This window comes from Tachypleus tridentatus, chromosome 2, assembly GCF_004210375.1.
Source record: "Tachypleus tridentatus isolate NWPU-2018 chromosome 2, ASM421037v1, whole genome shotgun sequence".
NCBI classification, from domain to species: domain Eukaryota; kingdom Metazoa; phylum Arthropoda; class Merostomata; order Xiphosura; family Limulidae; genus Tachypleus; species Tachypleus tridentatus.
In genome coordinates this window covers 66,966,863-66,981,794 of record NC_134826.1, presented here as the reverse complement: position 1 = coordinate 66,981,794, position 14,932 = coordinate 66,966,863, and the positions used below count along the sequence as shown (strand labels likewise).

Sequence of the window (14,932 nt, the reverse complement as noted above, 5' to 3'; positions counted from 1 at the left end):
ATAAGAAAGTACTCAATTCATCATTTTATTTCTAAATTAGATACAAAGAAACTACTTCATCACTTTACTCCTTATGTTAAATAAGAATTACTTACTTCATTATTACTTCTCATACTAGTATATAATTACTTGTTCATGTTATATAAGAAACTACATACTTTATTATTTATTCATAGTAAATAAACTGTTTACTTGATTACATTACTTGCTCATGTTATATGAGAATGTTACTTGCTCTTGTTATACAAGAAACTATCTACTTCATTACTTGCTCACGTTATATGAGAAACTACCTACTTTGCTATGTGGTTAATGGAAAGAAAGAAATTCTTGGAAATCACAAAAACAAAGATATTCTGTTTTAAAACTGAGTTCTACAGCTTTTATTCTGAAGATGCTCAGACTGTTTATAGGGAATATATACATGTGTTTTGTAGGATATCTTTAAATATTTTCATTTTAATTTACGAGTTAGGCCTTTTCTTTTTCACATATAGTTAATGTTTGTTACTAAACACAAAGCTAAGCAACAGGGGAGGGGGGGGGCTTTAGTTAACTTTCAATGTTTTATCAATTCTTTACCACCTGTTTTTCACCTCAACACAAGTCAATGGTGCCCTTAGGGCATATTAGTGTTTCTGGCAGACACTTAATCCTCCTTTGGCAAAATTTTTGTTCATCACATAATACCAGAAACCTTGAGAACAGGTGGAAAGTATGATGTACACTTACAAAATATTCAAACCTTCTAATTATGCCTTTTAAAATACAATTAATACATAATTAACTGAAATGTCATGGTAAGACTTTTTTAAAGTGTAATTTAAACTATCTAACTTTGTAGGTGAGAAACAATTGTGAGTACTATATTCGATCAAGCAGTCAACACCACTACCATCAATTACATGTAATCCATAATGACAACTGTGCACCAATTTCAAAATAAGCTTTGTTAGATTATTGTGTAAAAGGAGCTCTTTCTAATGGTTATACACGTGTATATTGCCTCTACATACAGGCTATAAAGCTCAAACAAACCTGTCAGCACTTGTCAGGGTTTGGAAAAAAACTGATTACTTGTTTCAACTTTCAAGTATTCATTCAGAAAACTTTGAAATGAAGAAGTCAAAAGGTAATGTAAACAATTTAATATCTAGACATACCTCTACTCAGTTACTATTGTATTATTGAAGACAAAGAGTACCCAAGTATAGAAATTTTGTATCTCATTGGTTACGTGACATCTAAAGTTAAATAGTTTTTAAAAGTTCATTTTGAAATAAGGACTTAAAACTTGGATAAAATGAAATTTTGAACTGTAAATTCATTATACTAATTTCATTGACAAACATTGATAGTAAGCCATTTAAAAGGGCTCCTGTTGCAATAACGTCAAGAAAAGTTAACACAAGCATATGAAAAAAATTTTTCTGTGTTAGCAGCATAGAACTGGACTTCAACAGACTTACTGAAATTAGAAACAAGCATCCAGTGTACTAATAAAACTTAATAAAACATTTAGTTGTCAGATAAGTAAGAAAAATAAAAGGGCATAGTTTAGTTATGAATATCTCCTTATAGGAAAATCATGTTGAGCTATCTGCCATGTTCACCAAAGGGAATCAAACCTCTGATTTTAGTGTCATAAATCATAAGACTTATCATTATCCCACCAGGGGACATTAGTTACATACAATGCTTGTTACGAGTTGCCCACATAGCTTACGGTATAGATGCTAGACTATTATATAGTTTTTTATCTTTATCCTTAAATTGATAGATTAGGTAAAATCATATCACATATCAGAATTTCATTCAAACGTTACAACTGACCAAAAGAGATGAACTGTACATTGGTTTTCACTTACAGGCCATAAGCTGTCCCTAACTGATGTTCTGGCACCACTAATGCCACCATTGGCCATAAGGCACAAGCCAGTAGTGAATATGAGTTACCCATAACAACCTAGATGAAAAGTTGGAGAAAAATTCTGTATGCTATTTTACCATACAAGCCACAAAGATCACATATATATATATTTTATATATATATATATATATAAAAGCACATTAATAATGCAAAGTTCATACATTTTTTTGAGCTAAAATATCTTATTTACTCATCAGTGTGCACACACATACACATATATATATATATATACATTTATAAATTGTTATAATAACTCACCATGGCAATCCATGGGTTCAAAAAGGAAAACGCCAACAGCATATGTGCCCCAAGGGTAACCACAACAGAAATTAATACCCACATCAAGTTACGACCTGTTCTGTCTACTAATATACCAAACAGTGGAGAGGCGATGGCAGAGATGACATATACAATGCTAAATATAAAAATAATTAATGATAATTCTTGCTAATATCATACACATTATCTTTTTAATTTTGTTCAAAATTTCAAACAAACATCAATTCTTAAGTCTTCAAATATTTATTCTTTCACCACTTTAGACTTAAAATTACTGAAAATGTACACATGAATCTCGATGAGTTTTCAAATGCATTATTCTGAATTTTTGACGAATCAAACTGTATGGAAGTCCAATGATATGATGTTTACAGTAGGTCCTTATGACATACAAGTCACAGAAATGTTTTACCAAAAAACCATCAATATTAAAATAAAATCCACTAATAATAGTACAGGTTCTCTGTTTGTGAATCTCACCAATATTGTAAGGCATACAAACAAGTCAGTAATTTAAGGATTAGAAGAGTAAAACCATGTGACAATTATCTGAATAAAATCTTCTCAAATAGAAAAATTATTAATTTAGACCTCATGTAATTCTTTATGGTGTAAGATGTTTCTTTACATTAAATTTTAGTGCAACTCTAAGCATTGGGCTACCTACAGTGTTCATCACACTGGAACAGGCACTGAAATTTAGGGTTGTAAGCACTCAACCCTAGGAGAAATTTTTTTCTTTTTATTTATAATAAGCAAAATTTTGTGATGACTAATTATATATTGCTCAACTGTTAACAAATGATTTTTTAAAATCCCACATACCTTACAGTTTCTTTTTATTATTATCATATAATGGACAAAGTTCTAACATGTTGATGTCAAATTATGAAAAATGAAACAAACTTGGCAATTAATATAAAACTGAAAAAAAAAATACTGTATTTGATGTACATGGTAGTGCACAAATATGGCACAAACCATTATACATTTCAAGTACTGAATTTAGCCCTCAACACTTAGTAAACAGAAAAACCTGACAGTTCCATGAACGAGCATTTTTTTCCTCAAGAGTTACATGGTAATAACATTTAGCTAATGATTTGAAGATTTTAAACTGAAAAATTGCAAAAATATTTTACGTTTTGTAACTAAATAAAAATAAGAGCAATAGTGTATTCATATCCATTGAAAAAAAGGTTTGGGGATCTATACAGAGTAATTTTAAAAGATAAACTTGTTTTTTACCTGTCTACAGCATTGGCACCAGTTGATGTGAATCCAAACTTTTTTTCAAAAAACACGCTGGAAGATCAAATAAAAACCTCAACAGAAGCACATGAAGACAGCTATATGATAATCATATATGCAACAATGCAAAACAATGATTTCAAAAAGTTGTAATGACATTTTAATAACCAAAACATTTCTTCAAAGGACAAAGCCTTCCCATTTTCAGTAGAATAGATCTATATTCACTTATCTGGAAGATAAGGCATAATGTACAAGTACCATGAAGAATGTTGCATATACATGTTGTCAGATGTTTTTGGAGATGTTCCAAGTTGGAAAACGATGTATATATATGTTATTGGGGGAGATGTTTTGTGGATTTTCATAAGCTAAGGCAAACAGTGTATGTATGGGTGATTCTGGGAAACGTTCTGTAGACCCTACAATTATTTCTTGTTTCATCTTTCCAAATTAAACTAAGACTGTTTATAACAATCACTAAATTAAAAAAATGTTTCAGTTTCAACTGTATAACATGTTTTAAGGATGAAATGCTTAAGCAAACAATGTTTAAATAAAAAAGTCGAAATGAAGCATTAAACTACAACTAAATATATCTACTAATATATTATTTTTACTCTAGCATTGACTAATTGTCAAAAAGGTCAGCACTAGTAATTTTTGGTCTTATTTATGTGAACAGATACATAAGGCTAAGTATGGTCATGCACATATATATACACACACACACACACACATACCAAGTCACTACCTTCTTCAAATGTAAAAAAGAGAGAATTATTGCAATGATAATGCTTATAAACTTTACCCAATGAAATAGTTAACATGATAACCATGTACAAAAATAGAAAGAAAGAAAGTCCTAAAAAACCTGATACATATACTAATACAATCATTTAATAGCACAAATCTAATGATGTGATCAATGTTATCTCAAAATGCTGGTTTAGGAACAACTTTTTTTTAAAATAAAAATATGATATAGCAAAAATATTTTAACATGTCAGTTACTAATATTGGTATTTTTGGCATTAATGTGTAAATACATATAGAAATAATTAAATTTTTTTTTCACATATCTTGGTATAAATCACCACCAATAGATATCTTGATTAGTTTTGAATTTTGTGCAAACCTCCACGAGGGCTATCTGCACTAGCCATCCCTATTTTAGCAGTGTAAGAATAGAGGGAAGGCAGCTAGTCATCATCACCAACTGCTGACTCTTGGGCTATTCTTATACCAACAAATAGTGGGATTGACTATCACATTATAACACCCCTATGGCTGAAAGGATGAGCACGTTTGGTGTGACTAGAATCTAAACCTACAATCTTCAGATTATGAGTTGAGTGTCTTAACCACCTGGCCATGCCAGGCCTTCTCAGAGACCTAAGTATGTCATATGACCATGTGAAAAAATACTTTAGGTCATATAAAAACATTATTATTGATTTTAGCAGAGTATTTTGAAAGTTGAGATTTGGTATACTGTTATGTATTAAGAGTAATAAGAGCTGTACTCTCTACGAATCAAACACCTTAACCCACCTGACCATGCCGGGCCACAGACATCTCACTTTTGCACAAATGATACGATGATAAAAATTTGTCTCAGAATACTAACTTACACTTGAAGATCAAATATGAAAATAAAAATTTAACATTTTTCTAAAGAGTAATAAGAGTACATTATCAGTTATTAAATATAACCATGAATTTTATGAGTATACATACAATAAACTGACTTTTTTAAATCAGATTTTAAATAGCATAATCTCAATTTTCAGAAATCTCTGATATTTAGGTGAAACACCTTATGTAAGTGTTAGCCAAAGTAAATAAGACAGCGTCTTAGTGAAAAAGCTTTATCCTACTTATTTACAGGTTTAGTGCATTACTGCAGTGTATTACAAACAAATATTTATGTGAAGAAAAGAATCTGATGAAAAAAAACTCACGAGCCAAGTCCAATGAATGGAAATATTGCCACATAATAGGCAATACAAATCACAGTTAGTAACCAAAAGCTCAATGGAAAATCCTTCACATCAGTTAAGCTGATTGTTTCACCTATCAGAAAAGAGAATGTGAAAAATAAGGCTATGTTAGAAAAGATTGATTATCTCCATGTGAGAATAACTGGTAACAATAAACAGCATTAATCACATACAAATATATAACTGACACATTGATGAATCACCCAGTCTCAGTTCATCAGTGGTCACAAAGCATATAAATATAATGAAATTAACTGTGAGGTTACAACATACATATTAATCTATGAATATACCTAACTCTTGAACTACTATACACCAATTTGTATTGAATCAGTAGCTTCACATTTAAAAGAAGAATATTTAAAGGAGTTAAAAGTCAGGTTACGAGTCTGTAATTCCTTATTAAAACTATTTTATATAATTAATTATTTAAAGAACTTTGAGAAAGGTACCTGTTCCAACAGATGCTTTCTTCAAAATCTTTTCTGCACGCCAATCCAAAAAACCAAGGACAAAAGCACAAATCAAGGATAGCAAGCAACTGACTGATGCTGAAAGACAAAAAAAAGTAGGATCAAAATTAAACTGTAGGTACACATATCAAAGAATATTGATCTATAGAATTAAACAAAACAAAGGTGATGATACATGTAAAAAATATCGATCTATTGGAGTAAACAAAAACAAAGCTGACGATACATGTAGAAGAATATTGATCTATAGAATTATACAAAACAAAGCTGGTAATACATGTAGAAGAATACTGATCTATAGAACTAAACAAAACAAAGCTGATGATGCATGTAAAAGAATATCAACTTATAGAAATAAACAAAACAAAGCTGATGATACACAAAAGAATATCAATTTGTGGAACTAATCAAAAACTTTAGAAAACATTTTTCAGCAAAACTTCATCAAAACATCAGTAATGTCTAAACATTATGAAGACTAAGCAACATCAATAAACAAAATTCAAGTAACATAAAGTTAAACAAAGAACTTCAAGCTACATTTTTTTTCTCTAATTGCTAACAAAAATTTATGTTAATAAAACAAATCACCTACAATTTTCAGTGATTGATTGTTTTTTTTTTTTTAGTAAAATGTCTAACATTTCTAACCCTATGTGCATGATGTAAGTTTCCAGCAAACATTACAAGCATGGCATGAAAAAAAATTTAATAAAGTACTTTAAGCAATGATTTGTCTCCAATTTGCTTCAGCCAGTCTCATTCAGGCCATGACTAGTGAAACATGATTTATGTTAAGAACAAAACTACTTTACCTTACACTCCTCATATTTCATTTATATAATCCCTAGATTTTCCTAAACAAATATCAAAAACTCTTTTCAGTAAAACTTTATATTTTATTTCAACCAGCAGGAGTGCAGAGGGTTTAGGGTAACCAAAATTTCAGATTACATATAATAAGGCATCTTGCTATGCATATCCCTTGTGCATTCACCAGCACTAAGTTAGTTGTTCAAGAAATAATTTGTGTAGCTTTCAAATATGCATTTTAAAGCACAGCCAAAGAATTCCAAATAAAACAGAACACCCCCAAAACGAGTATAACTCACCTAACTTTCTAAATGAAAGTAGAAAGGTTTAAAATTTTCATTACATACTAAAGCAGTCTTCACTCAAAATCTGCTTGGGAGATATCTTTTATCAAAATAAATTAAAGATATCATAATCATACAGTTTATGAAATGGACTTTCAGTCACTTGTAAGCATACACCACTAATAAGTAAGTGTGTGTATATAACTATTTTCAAAAGCATGAAGAATTAGGAAAACTTTTGTGACAGGTGTAACAAATTTATTGATAACTTAGAAAATAAAGAATGTAGAAGATTTGTATTTTAAATTCTGGCCTCTCAACATCTATAGCTGGTATAACCTCACTGGTATACATTCTGAAACCCACACACACACACACACACACAAATCTAAAATGGAGAATTCAAACCGAGGTGCCATCATGTGACAAACAGAACAAAAAAGAAAATATTTATACATTTCCTTTTTAGAAATTAAAAATAAAAGTTAACAATACTCAAATTCGAATTATAAACTATGTTTTGATGCAAAGTTTAGTGAGATACATTAAATATAAAGTTGTTTAAATTTTCATTTAACTTTAAGTATCATGACACTTGCAATTTGACATGTACATAGTGTTAATAATATAAATTATTAGTTTTCCATTGCTCCTAAGTCAAAATCCAAGAATAAACAAGCACTTCAAAAATTTTAAGATAAAGAGATCATATTTAGTTATTCTAATCAGCTGTACTAAAACAGTTCAAATGCTAGTTTCTTTTGATATTATTATTATTATTTTAATATTAGTAAATACTTTAATTGCTAAGAGAAACTTGAATTATTTTCAAACTCACCAACAAATAGAACGATTCCTAAACACTCATACCCTTCATAAGACTTGTCTATCCATTTGTAAATAGGCTGCATGACATTAAAGTTTACTGTACTACCCTGTAAATGGGACAAAATTTGTACTTATTCAATATATTTGGTTACTTCTTCTGCAGTTAAAGAGGGTTATCATATTAAACACAATTATGAAAGAGAAAATATGAGGGGAGAAATTATGGTTTGTAATTTTTAAATCAAGACTTAGGCAATACAAATATATAGATGGACCAAGCTTATTTTATACAAGAAACAACTGTACATTATGAAGTAGTACTGAAACGAAGATTAGCAATATAAATTTTCTATTTTAAATCAATGTTAACATCAAATTCAAGAATAACATGGTTCATAAATTAAATGAAAGTATTTCTGTATCTTAAGATCTCCCTCTAATAAAGTTTTTCAGCCCTTCCTTTTATATAGACTCTCACCCAGACTAACTACAATCCCATGGATTTTATACTTAGAGCAATTTATGAAAGCTTATACTCAGTGGCATCAACACACAAGACAATGAAATTTCCAAATAAAATGTTGTTGTAACTTATTCAAATATATAAAAGTTTAAAAAAATGATATGGAAATTCCAACATTTACCACTGTGGTTCTAATTTATTAGACACCTAGTGGTCTAAGGACCAAGATTTTAATGTGTGTTTAATAAAGTACTTAGAGCACGTTCCAAAAGAACATGCACTTAAACATGAAAAACTAAATCAACATTATAAGACTGCAATGAATATAGAAATTTCAAAAAGTTATATATCTGTTTGCCAAATAACATACATGGTAACGTATATGTAAACGATCTTGAAATAACAATGTATCTCAGAATGGCCGGTATGAGTATTAAAACTTATTGAGATACATTTTTATTTCAAGTGAGTTTCTTGTCATCAAGAATCTTGAAGTTTTTTCCAACTATGACTCCACAAGAAACTAAGAACTGTTTAGAACACTTGCATGAACTGTTTAGATCATCTGCCTGAACTGTTCAAAACACTTGCACGAAATTTTTAAACAACAATACAATATGAAAATCAATATAAACAAAGTATACATACAACCCGGGCAAAACTCAGTTGAAGTCCAAAAACCATGTTCAGTTCTTTTCCTTTAAACCAGCTGACAGCATATGTGTTTTGTGCTACAGCTAGAGATTCTCCTCCAATGCTAGAAAAAAGTTTTAAAAATTCAAATTCAACTTATTAGGATAATTATGTTTATTCCTATCACACTGCTAAAGCTTCTTCTACTAAAGCAATAATAAAAGGAAAAATACTGGATAAATAAAGATTTAACTTTTTCTATGACCTGTGTCCAAAATTATGCAAGATGAACTTTCCTTTTAATCTCCCTTCATGTTCACAATTATTACAACCTATGCTCTTTCTATTTTTAATATACACTTAATTTTGTATTTCATTCTACCTTACACTACTTTTATTAACCTTATGTTAGAAACCTACTTTTTTACAATCACTAATTACAAAAACTGGACTGATTGAAACAGATCTTCAGTAAAGTGATCAACATATTCTTCGGATGTACAACATAATGACAACAATGGATAAAAGTGTGAAATGCACTTAATGGCTAGGTCCTTGGACTTTCTAATCCACAACCCTGACCTGTGAACCACCAGACCAAATTGGATCTTTCCACAAGACTCGATAAAACTTTTATTTACTTTTAAAATAAGGCAGTTAATATTGGTTATAGGTGACACATTCAGAGTTTTATTTCAATATTGATGCATCTCAAAGTGACTCAAACACAATATGCAACAATTGCCAGTCATTAATTACCCTTCCAGATCAAAGAGAAAAACCTGACCTATGGATAACAAGGGACCATTTCAGTCTTTGGGTTGTTTCTACACACTAAACCTTAAATGAAAACTTAAATCCAACCTTTGTCAGGAAATTAACTATTCCCTTTCTAATTAAATCCCAGCCTCCACTACTTCCAGTAAACTCATTTCATAAGACAGTCATCCTGCTGGAATAATAAAGCTGTCTTAGCTAGAGACTAGGAGACTTATCTATAACTTAACCTCCTATCTCGTAGTCCAAAACAGATTATTTATTAAACTTAAATTTGTGCTACTTGTACCACACTTTAAGGTCTCATATTTCTGTTGTTAATAAAATATTTTCATAAAGCAGTACTACTGGCCAATCTTTGAAAATGGTGAGTGATAGAACTGAAAGTTGATTGGTTGGTTGATTTGATGTTTTATGGCACAAAGCAGCTAGGCTCTCTGCACCAAACATCAAGTAAAAAGTTAAAATTACAGTAAATTTAGTAAAATTCATTAAAGGAAATTAAGGTAAAACAATCCAAAGTTTATAACATAAAACCAATGTTCACATTCAGTCTACAGTGTAAAGAGAAAAACTACAGTAATACAAGATGCAGAGGACTTTCTAGAGCATAACTGAAGTTATCATAACTCCCCAGGAAGACTAACAGGAAAGTACAAAAAACAATCATCAGTCACCTGAAGTTGGCCTTTCCAGTCCTGGTCCTGAGTTATTTGATGCTATAGCTATTTTTAAAAAGTAAAGTAATTAAAAAAAGTATTAAAAGGCTTGTAGCAAAATTTTAACTCACAGGAATGACTTACGAATAAGTTCAAAAACCACTGTCACTCACATAAAGTTGGCCTTTCCAGTCCTCGATCAGAGTTTTTTGATGTGGTCATTTTCAAAAAGTAAAGTAATAAAAGTTTTAAAAGACTTGTAGCAAAATTTTAATAATAACTCACCAGGATGACAAATGGGTAGTTCAAACAGCAGCATTAGTCACCAGAAGTTGGCCTTTCCAGTCCTGGATTTGAGTTATATGATGTTACAGCCATTTCCTAATTTCAAAGTAAACTAGATGGACTGTGATTCTTAAAAGGGAATCACAATAAAAAAAGGTCTAATGTGTAAATTAAAAAACTTAAAATAGCATTAAAAAGATTGATGGCCTTTAAAAAACTAAAAACAAGGAGGACAGTGTCACCAACACCAATAACACTGTCTAACAATGTGGACAAACCTTGGGATAGAACATGTTTAAAATGGTGCTGTCGCTGAGAGTCATAACAATGGCAAGAAATCAAATTATGGCTTATTGTGACCTGAATGTTACACAGACAACACACTGGTGCATCAGTTCCAGATAAAAGAAGGATAAGTTAAAAAAAGTGACCAATGCATAGGCTAGTTAGAACTTCCTCTTTCCAATCCTTATGAAAGCAAGACGACCAAAGTCCAATATAGGGTTTTATTTGAAAATGCTTGCTTTCTTGTTACTAACTCCAAGTCAACTCCCAGCTGGCACGGAGCCAAGCCTTAAATACAAGACCATAGTCCATATATGGAATAAGTACAGCAGTGATAGTGCCAGAGCAGATAGATTTAGCTGTATTGTCAGCAAGGTCGTTCCCGCAAATATAAACGTGACAGGGTATCCAGAAAAACTGGATAGAAGTAGATGTTAAAGAGAAATGGCCTAAATGGTTTTGAATATTGGCAAGAACAAGATATGAATTAACGTGAAGTGATTCCAGGGCAACTACAGAACCAAGAGAGTCAGTATAAATAGTGCAGTTTGAGTACTGTTAAGCTTCTATGTGATCCAGGGAAAGGAAAATGGCATAGAGTTCAGCAATGAACACAGAAGCTGTAGAGGGGATTCTGCGTGCAACCACTGAACCACAACAAATCATGGCAGAGCCCATACAATCACCTGATTTTGAACCATCTGTATAAATAGGAATGGAAGGATGGCTCAACAGATGTTTAGCAAACAACACAGTATTTCCATTCGGGAGTGTCTGCTTTTCTCAGATGACTTAAAGATAGGTCACATTTGAGGACTGTAAAAAGCCATGGTGAGATGAACTGACCAGTGGATACAGCAGTGTTATCCAAGGAAAAACCTAATTCATCCAACTGTGCCTGTATATGAAGGCCAAAAAAAGCAGTGGCAGATTGTCTGTTCTGAAAATGTATAGCCCACCAAGGAAGAAAAACACAACTTCAGGTGGGATGCTCAAGTAAGGATTGGTTGGTTGATTTAGTGTTTTATGGCACAAAGCAGCTAGGATATCTGCACAAAACATCTGGTAAAAATAAATTAAATGAAGTAAAATACATAAAAGGAAATAAAGGTAAAACAAAACAGCATTGAAAAACAGAAAAAGCATAAAACCAATGTTGACACATTGTCTACAATGTTGAGAGAGAAAGCAGAGTAAGAGAAGTTGTAAAGGACTCTCTCTAGCATAATGGTAATGATCATAACCCACCAGGAAGACTAACAGGTAAGTAAAAGAACCACCGTCAGTCACCTGAAGTTGGCCTTTCCAGTCTTAGTTCCGGGTTATGTGTCATTATGGCCAGTATCAAAAAGTAAAGTAATAAAAGTGTTAAAAGACATGCAGCAAAATTGTAATAACAACTCACAAGGACAACTAATGGATAGTTCAAACGGATAGTTCAAACAGCAGTGTTAGTCACCTGAAGTTGGCCTTTCCAGTCCTGGTGTCGAGTTATTTAATGTTATGGCCATTTTCCAATTTCAAATCGAACTAGAGAGATTGAGACTCTTAAAAGGAAACCAGAATTAAAAAGGTGTAATGAATAAATATCAAACACTTAAATGACGTTAAAAAGATTAATGGCCATTTAAAAACTAAAAACTTTATCAAAGTGGACAGTGTCACCGTCACCAATAACACTGTCTAATGTTATGGACAAACCTTGGGACAAAACATGTTTAAAATAGTGCTGTCCTTGAGAGTCGTAATGATGACAAGAAAATAAAATGTAATTTGAGTGTTGCACGAACTACACACTGGTGCAACAGTTCCAGATAAAAGAAAACAATGAGTTAGAAAACTGTGGCCAATGCATAGTCTAGTTAGAACAACTTCCTCCTTCTGAACCTTATGGAAGCAAGACAGCCAAAGTCCAATATAGGGTTTTATTTTGAAGAGCTTGTTGTTGCTTTGCTCACTCCAAAGAGAGAACTAAACGAGTCAGTATAAATAGTGCAATTTGAGTACTGCTTAGCTTCAATATGATCCAGGGAAAGAGATATGGCATAGTTCAGCAGTGAACACAGAAGCTGTAGAGGGGATTCTGCGTGCAACCACCAAATCGCAACAAAAAATGGCAGAGCCCATAGAGTTACCTGATTTGGAACCATCCGTATCAATTGGAATGGAAAGATTGTTCGAAAGATGTTCAGTAAATAAAAGATGGTACTTCCAATCGGTAGTATCTGCCTTTCTCAGATGACTTGAAGAACTGTCACATTTGGGGATTGTAATAAGCCATGGTGGGATGGGCTGACCAGTGGATTCTGCAATGTTATCCAAGGACAGACCCAATTCATCCAATTTCACCTGGATGCGAAGGCCAAAAGGAGCAATGGCAGATCGTCTGTACTGAAAAAGTACGGCCCACTGAGGAAGGAAAACACATCCCCAGGTGGGATGTTTTGGTAAGGAATGAAGTTTCGAAGAATATAGTAAAGACAGTTGCAAATGGCAAAGTTGCAGAGAAGGTTCATGAGATTCTACGTATAAGCTTTGAACTGGGGAGGTGAGGAAAGCCCCAGTGCAGAGTCGGAGTCTTTGATGATGAATGGGGTCCAGCATCTTTAAGGCCGAGGGTCTAGCAGAGCCACAGACCACTGATTTATAGTCAAGTTTCAATCGAATGAGAGCACGATATATCTTTAACATAGAACATCGATATGCTCCTCAACTGGTGGTATAGAGGACATGGAGGATGTTCAGTGCTTTTGTGCATTTGACCCATAGCTGCTTTACGTGTGGTATAAAGGTCAGCTTATAGTCAAAGATAAGCCCCAAGAACTTGGTCTGAGGGACCACTGGCAGTGAAACTTCAAGGGGGGGGGGGTCTGTTGACCTTTGTGGATATTGCCCTGGGTCGATTGGGCAAGCCTTTGCTGTTGGAAGAGGATATCATCAGCAACTGAAGACATGAACAAATGACTTTTACATCCTGAGGTGGGAGAAGATGTATCTGAGGTAATGCCTGTACCTGGAACCAAAGGAAGTGGATCTTGAGATTTGCTGGAATGTATGTGATGGACATAGATGAATGTTGAAGTTGATTCATCAACTTTTTTAACCATGGAGATGAAAAGACTTTACATTTATTCTGAGAACAATTATTTTGGAGGCACAGAGATCTGTCTGCACTCCCACTGTAGTAGTGGAATGAAGTGCAGCAGCATACATCCTAGATGAAGTGGTGGACAGCAACTTTTGAGCCTCAGGATAGGTAATGGTTTGAATTGTTTTCAAACACTGCACCTCTTTTTCTTCCAACCATTTAGGGTGTAAGAAAGAAAGTAGGATGGGTGGGAGCCATTGCAATTGAAGCAATGAGGGTTCATTTCACACCTATAGGCATCATGGTCCTTGCTATCACAATGAGCACACATTAAGAAACCACGACATGACGTCTTTGAGTGACTGAGCCACTTACACTGGAAACATCAGAGAGGGTTTGGAGTGTATGTCTGTACTCTGCAATTAAGATAACCTGCCTTAAATGTGAGAATGAGGACAGTGGTCGGCATCATAATTCCATCTTTGCGAATGGACATACACCTCACTGCAGAAACTCCTTGAGTGGAGAAAACAGTGAGAATCTCTGACCATGGGATGTTCTTTAAATCTCTGTCAAACATAACTCCCCATGATGAATTCAAAGTAGCATGAGGTGCAACCTCAATAGGTATATCCCTAATCACTTTTGAATGCAAGAGGAGTTCAATGTTTTGAGACATGGATGTTTCCACCAGTATGTCACCAGCTTGAAACTTCTTGAATGACTTTAGAGAGCCAGCAAGTCCCTCTAGTCCCTTTTGAATGAAAAAGAGAAACATCTGCCCTAAAGGTTTGTCTGAAAGTGAATGCAATATAATAAAATGAGGTACAACAGGTGATACAGATGGTGAGGATTGCTACCAGAATCTTCAAGACATGGTC

At 32.9% G+C, this 14,932-nt stretch overlaps 1 protein-coding gene across 1 annotated transcript in view; it reads right to left on the bottom strand.

Annotated features, from left to right (window-relative positions):
• LOC143244084 (lysosomal dipeptide transporter MFSD1-like) overlaps positions 1-14,932 on the bottom strand; it is a 38,551-nt gene that overhangs the window by 12,898 nt on the left and 10,721 nt on the right. The window contains exons 4-10 of the mRNA XM_076488134.1: positions 8,973-9,081; positions 7,872-7,968; positions 5,916-6,014; positions 5,425-5,536; positions 3,458-3,514; positions 2,189-2,345; positions 1,869-1,966 (exon numbers count right to left, since the gene is read on the bottom strand). Of these exons, the coding sequence (XP_076344249.1) occupies positions 1,869-1,966; positions 2,189-2,345; positions 3,458-3,514; positions 5,425-5,536; positions 5,916-6,014; positions 7,872-7,968; positions 8,973-9,081 (729 nt within the window). The remainder of the gene's footprint in view (positions 1-1,868; positions 1,967-2,188; positions 2,346-3,457; positions 3,515-5,424; positions 5,537-5,915; positions 6,015-7,871; positions 7,969-8,972; positions 9,082-14,932) is intronic.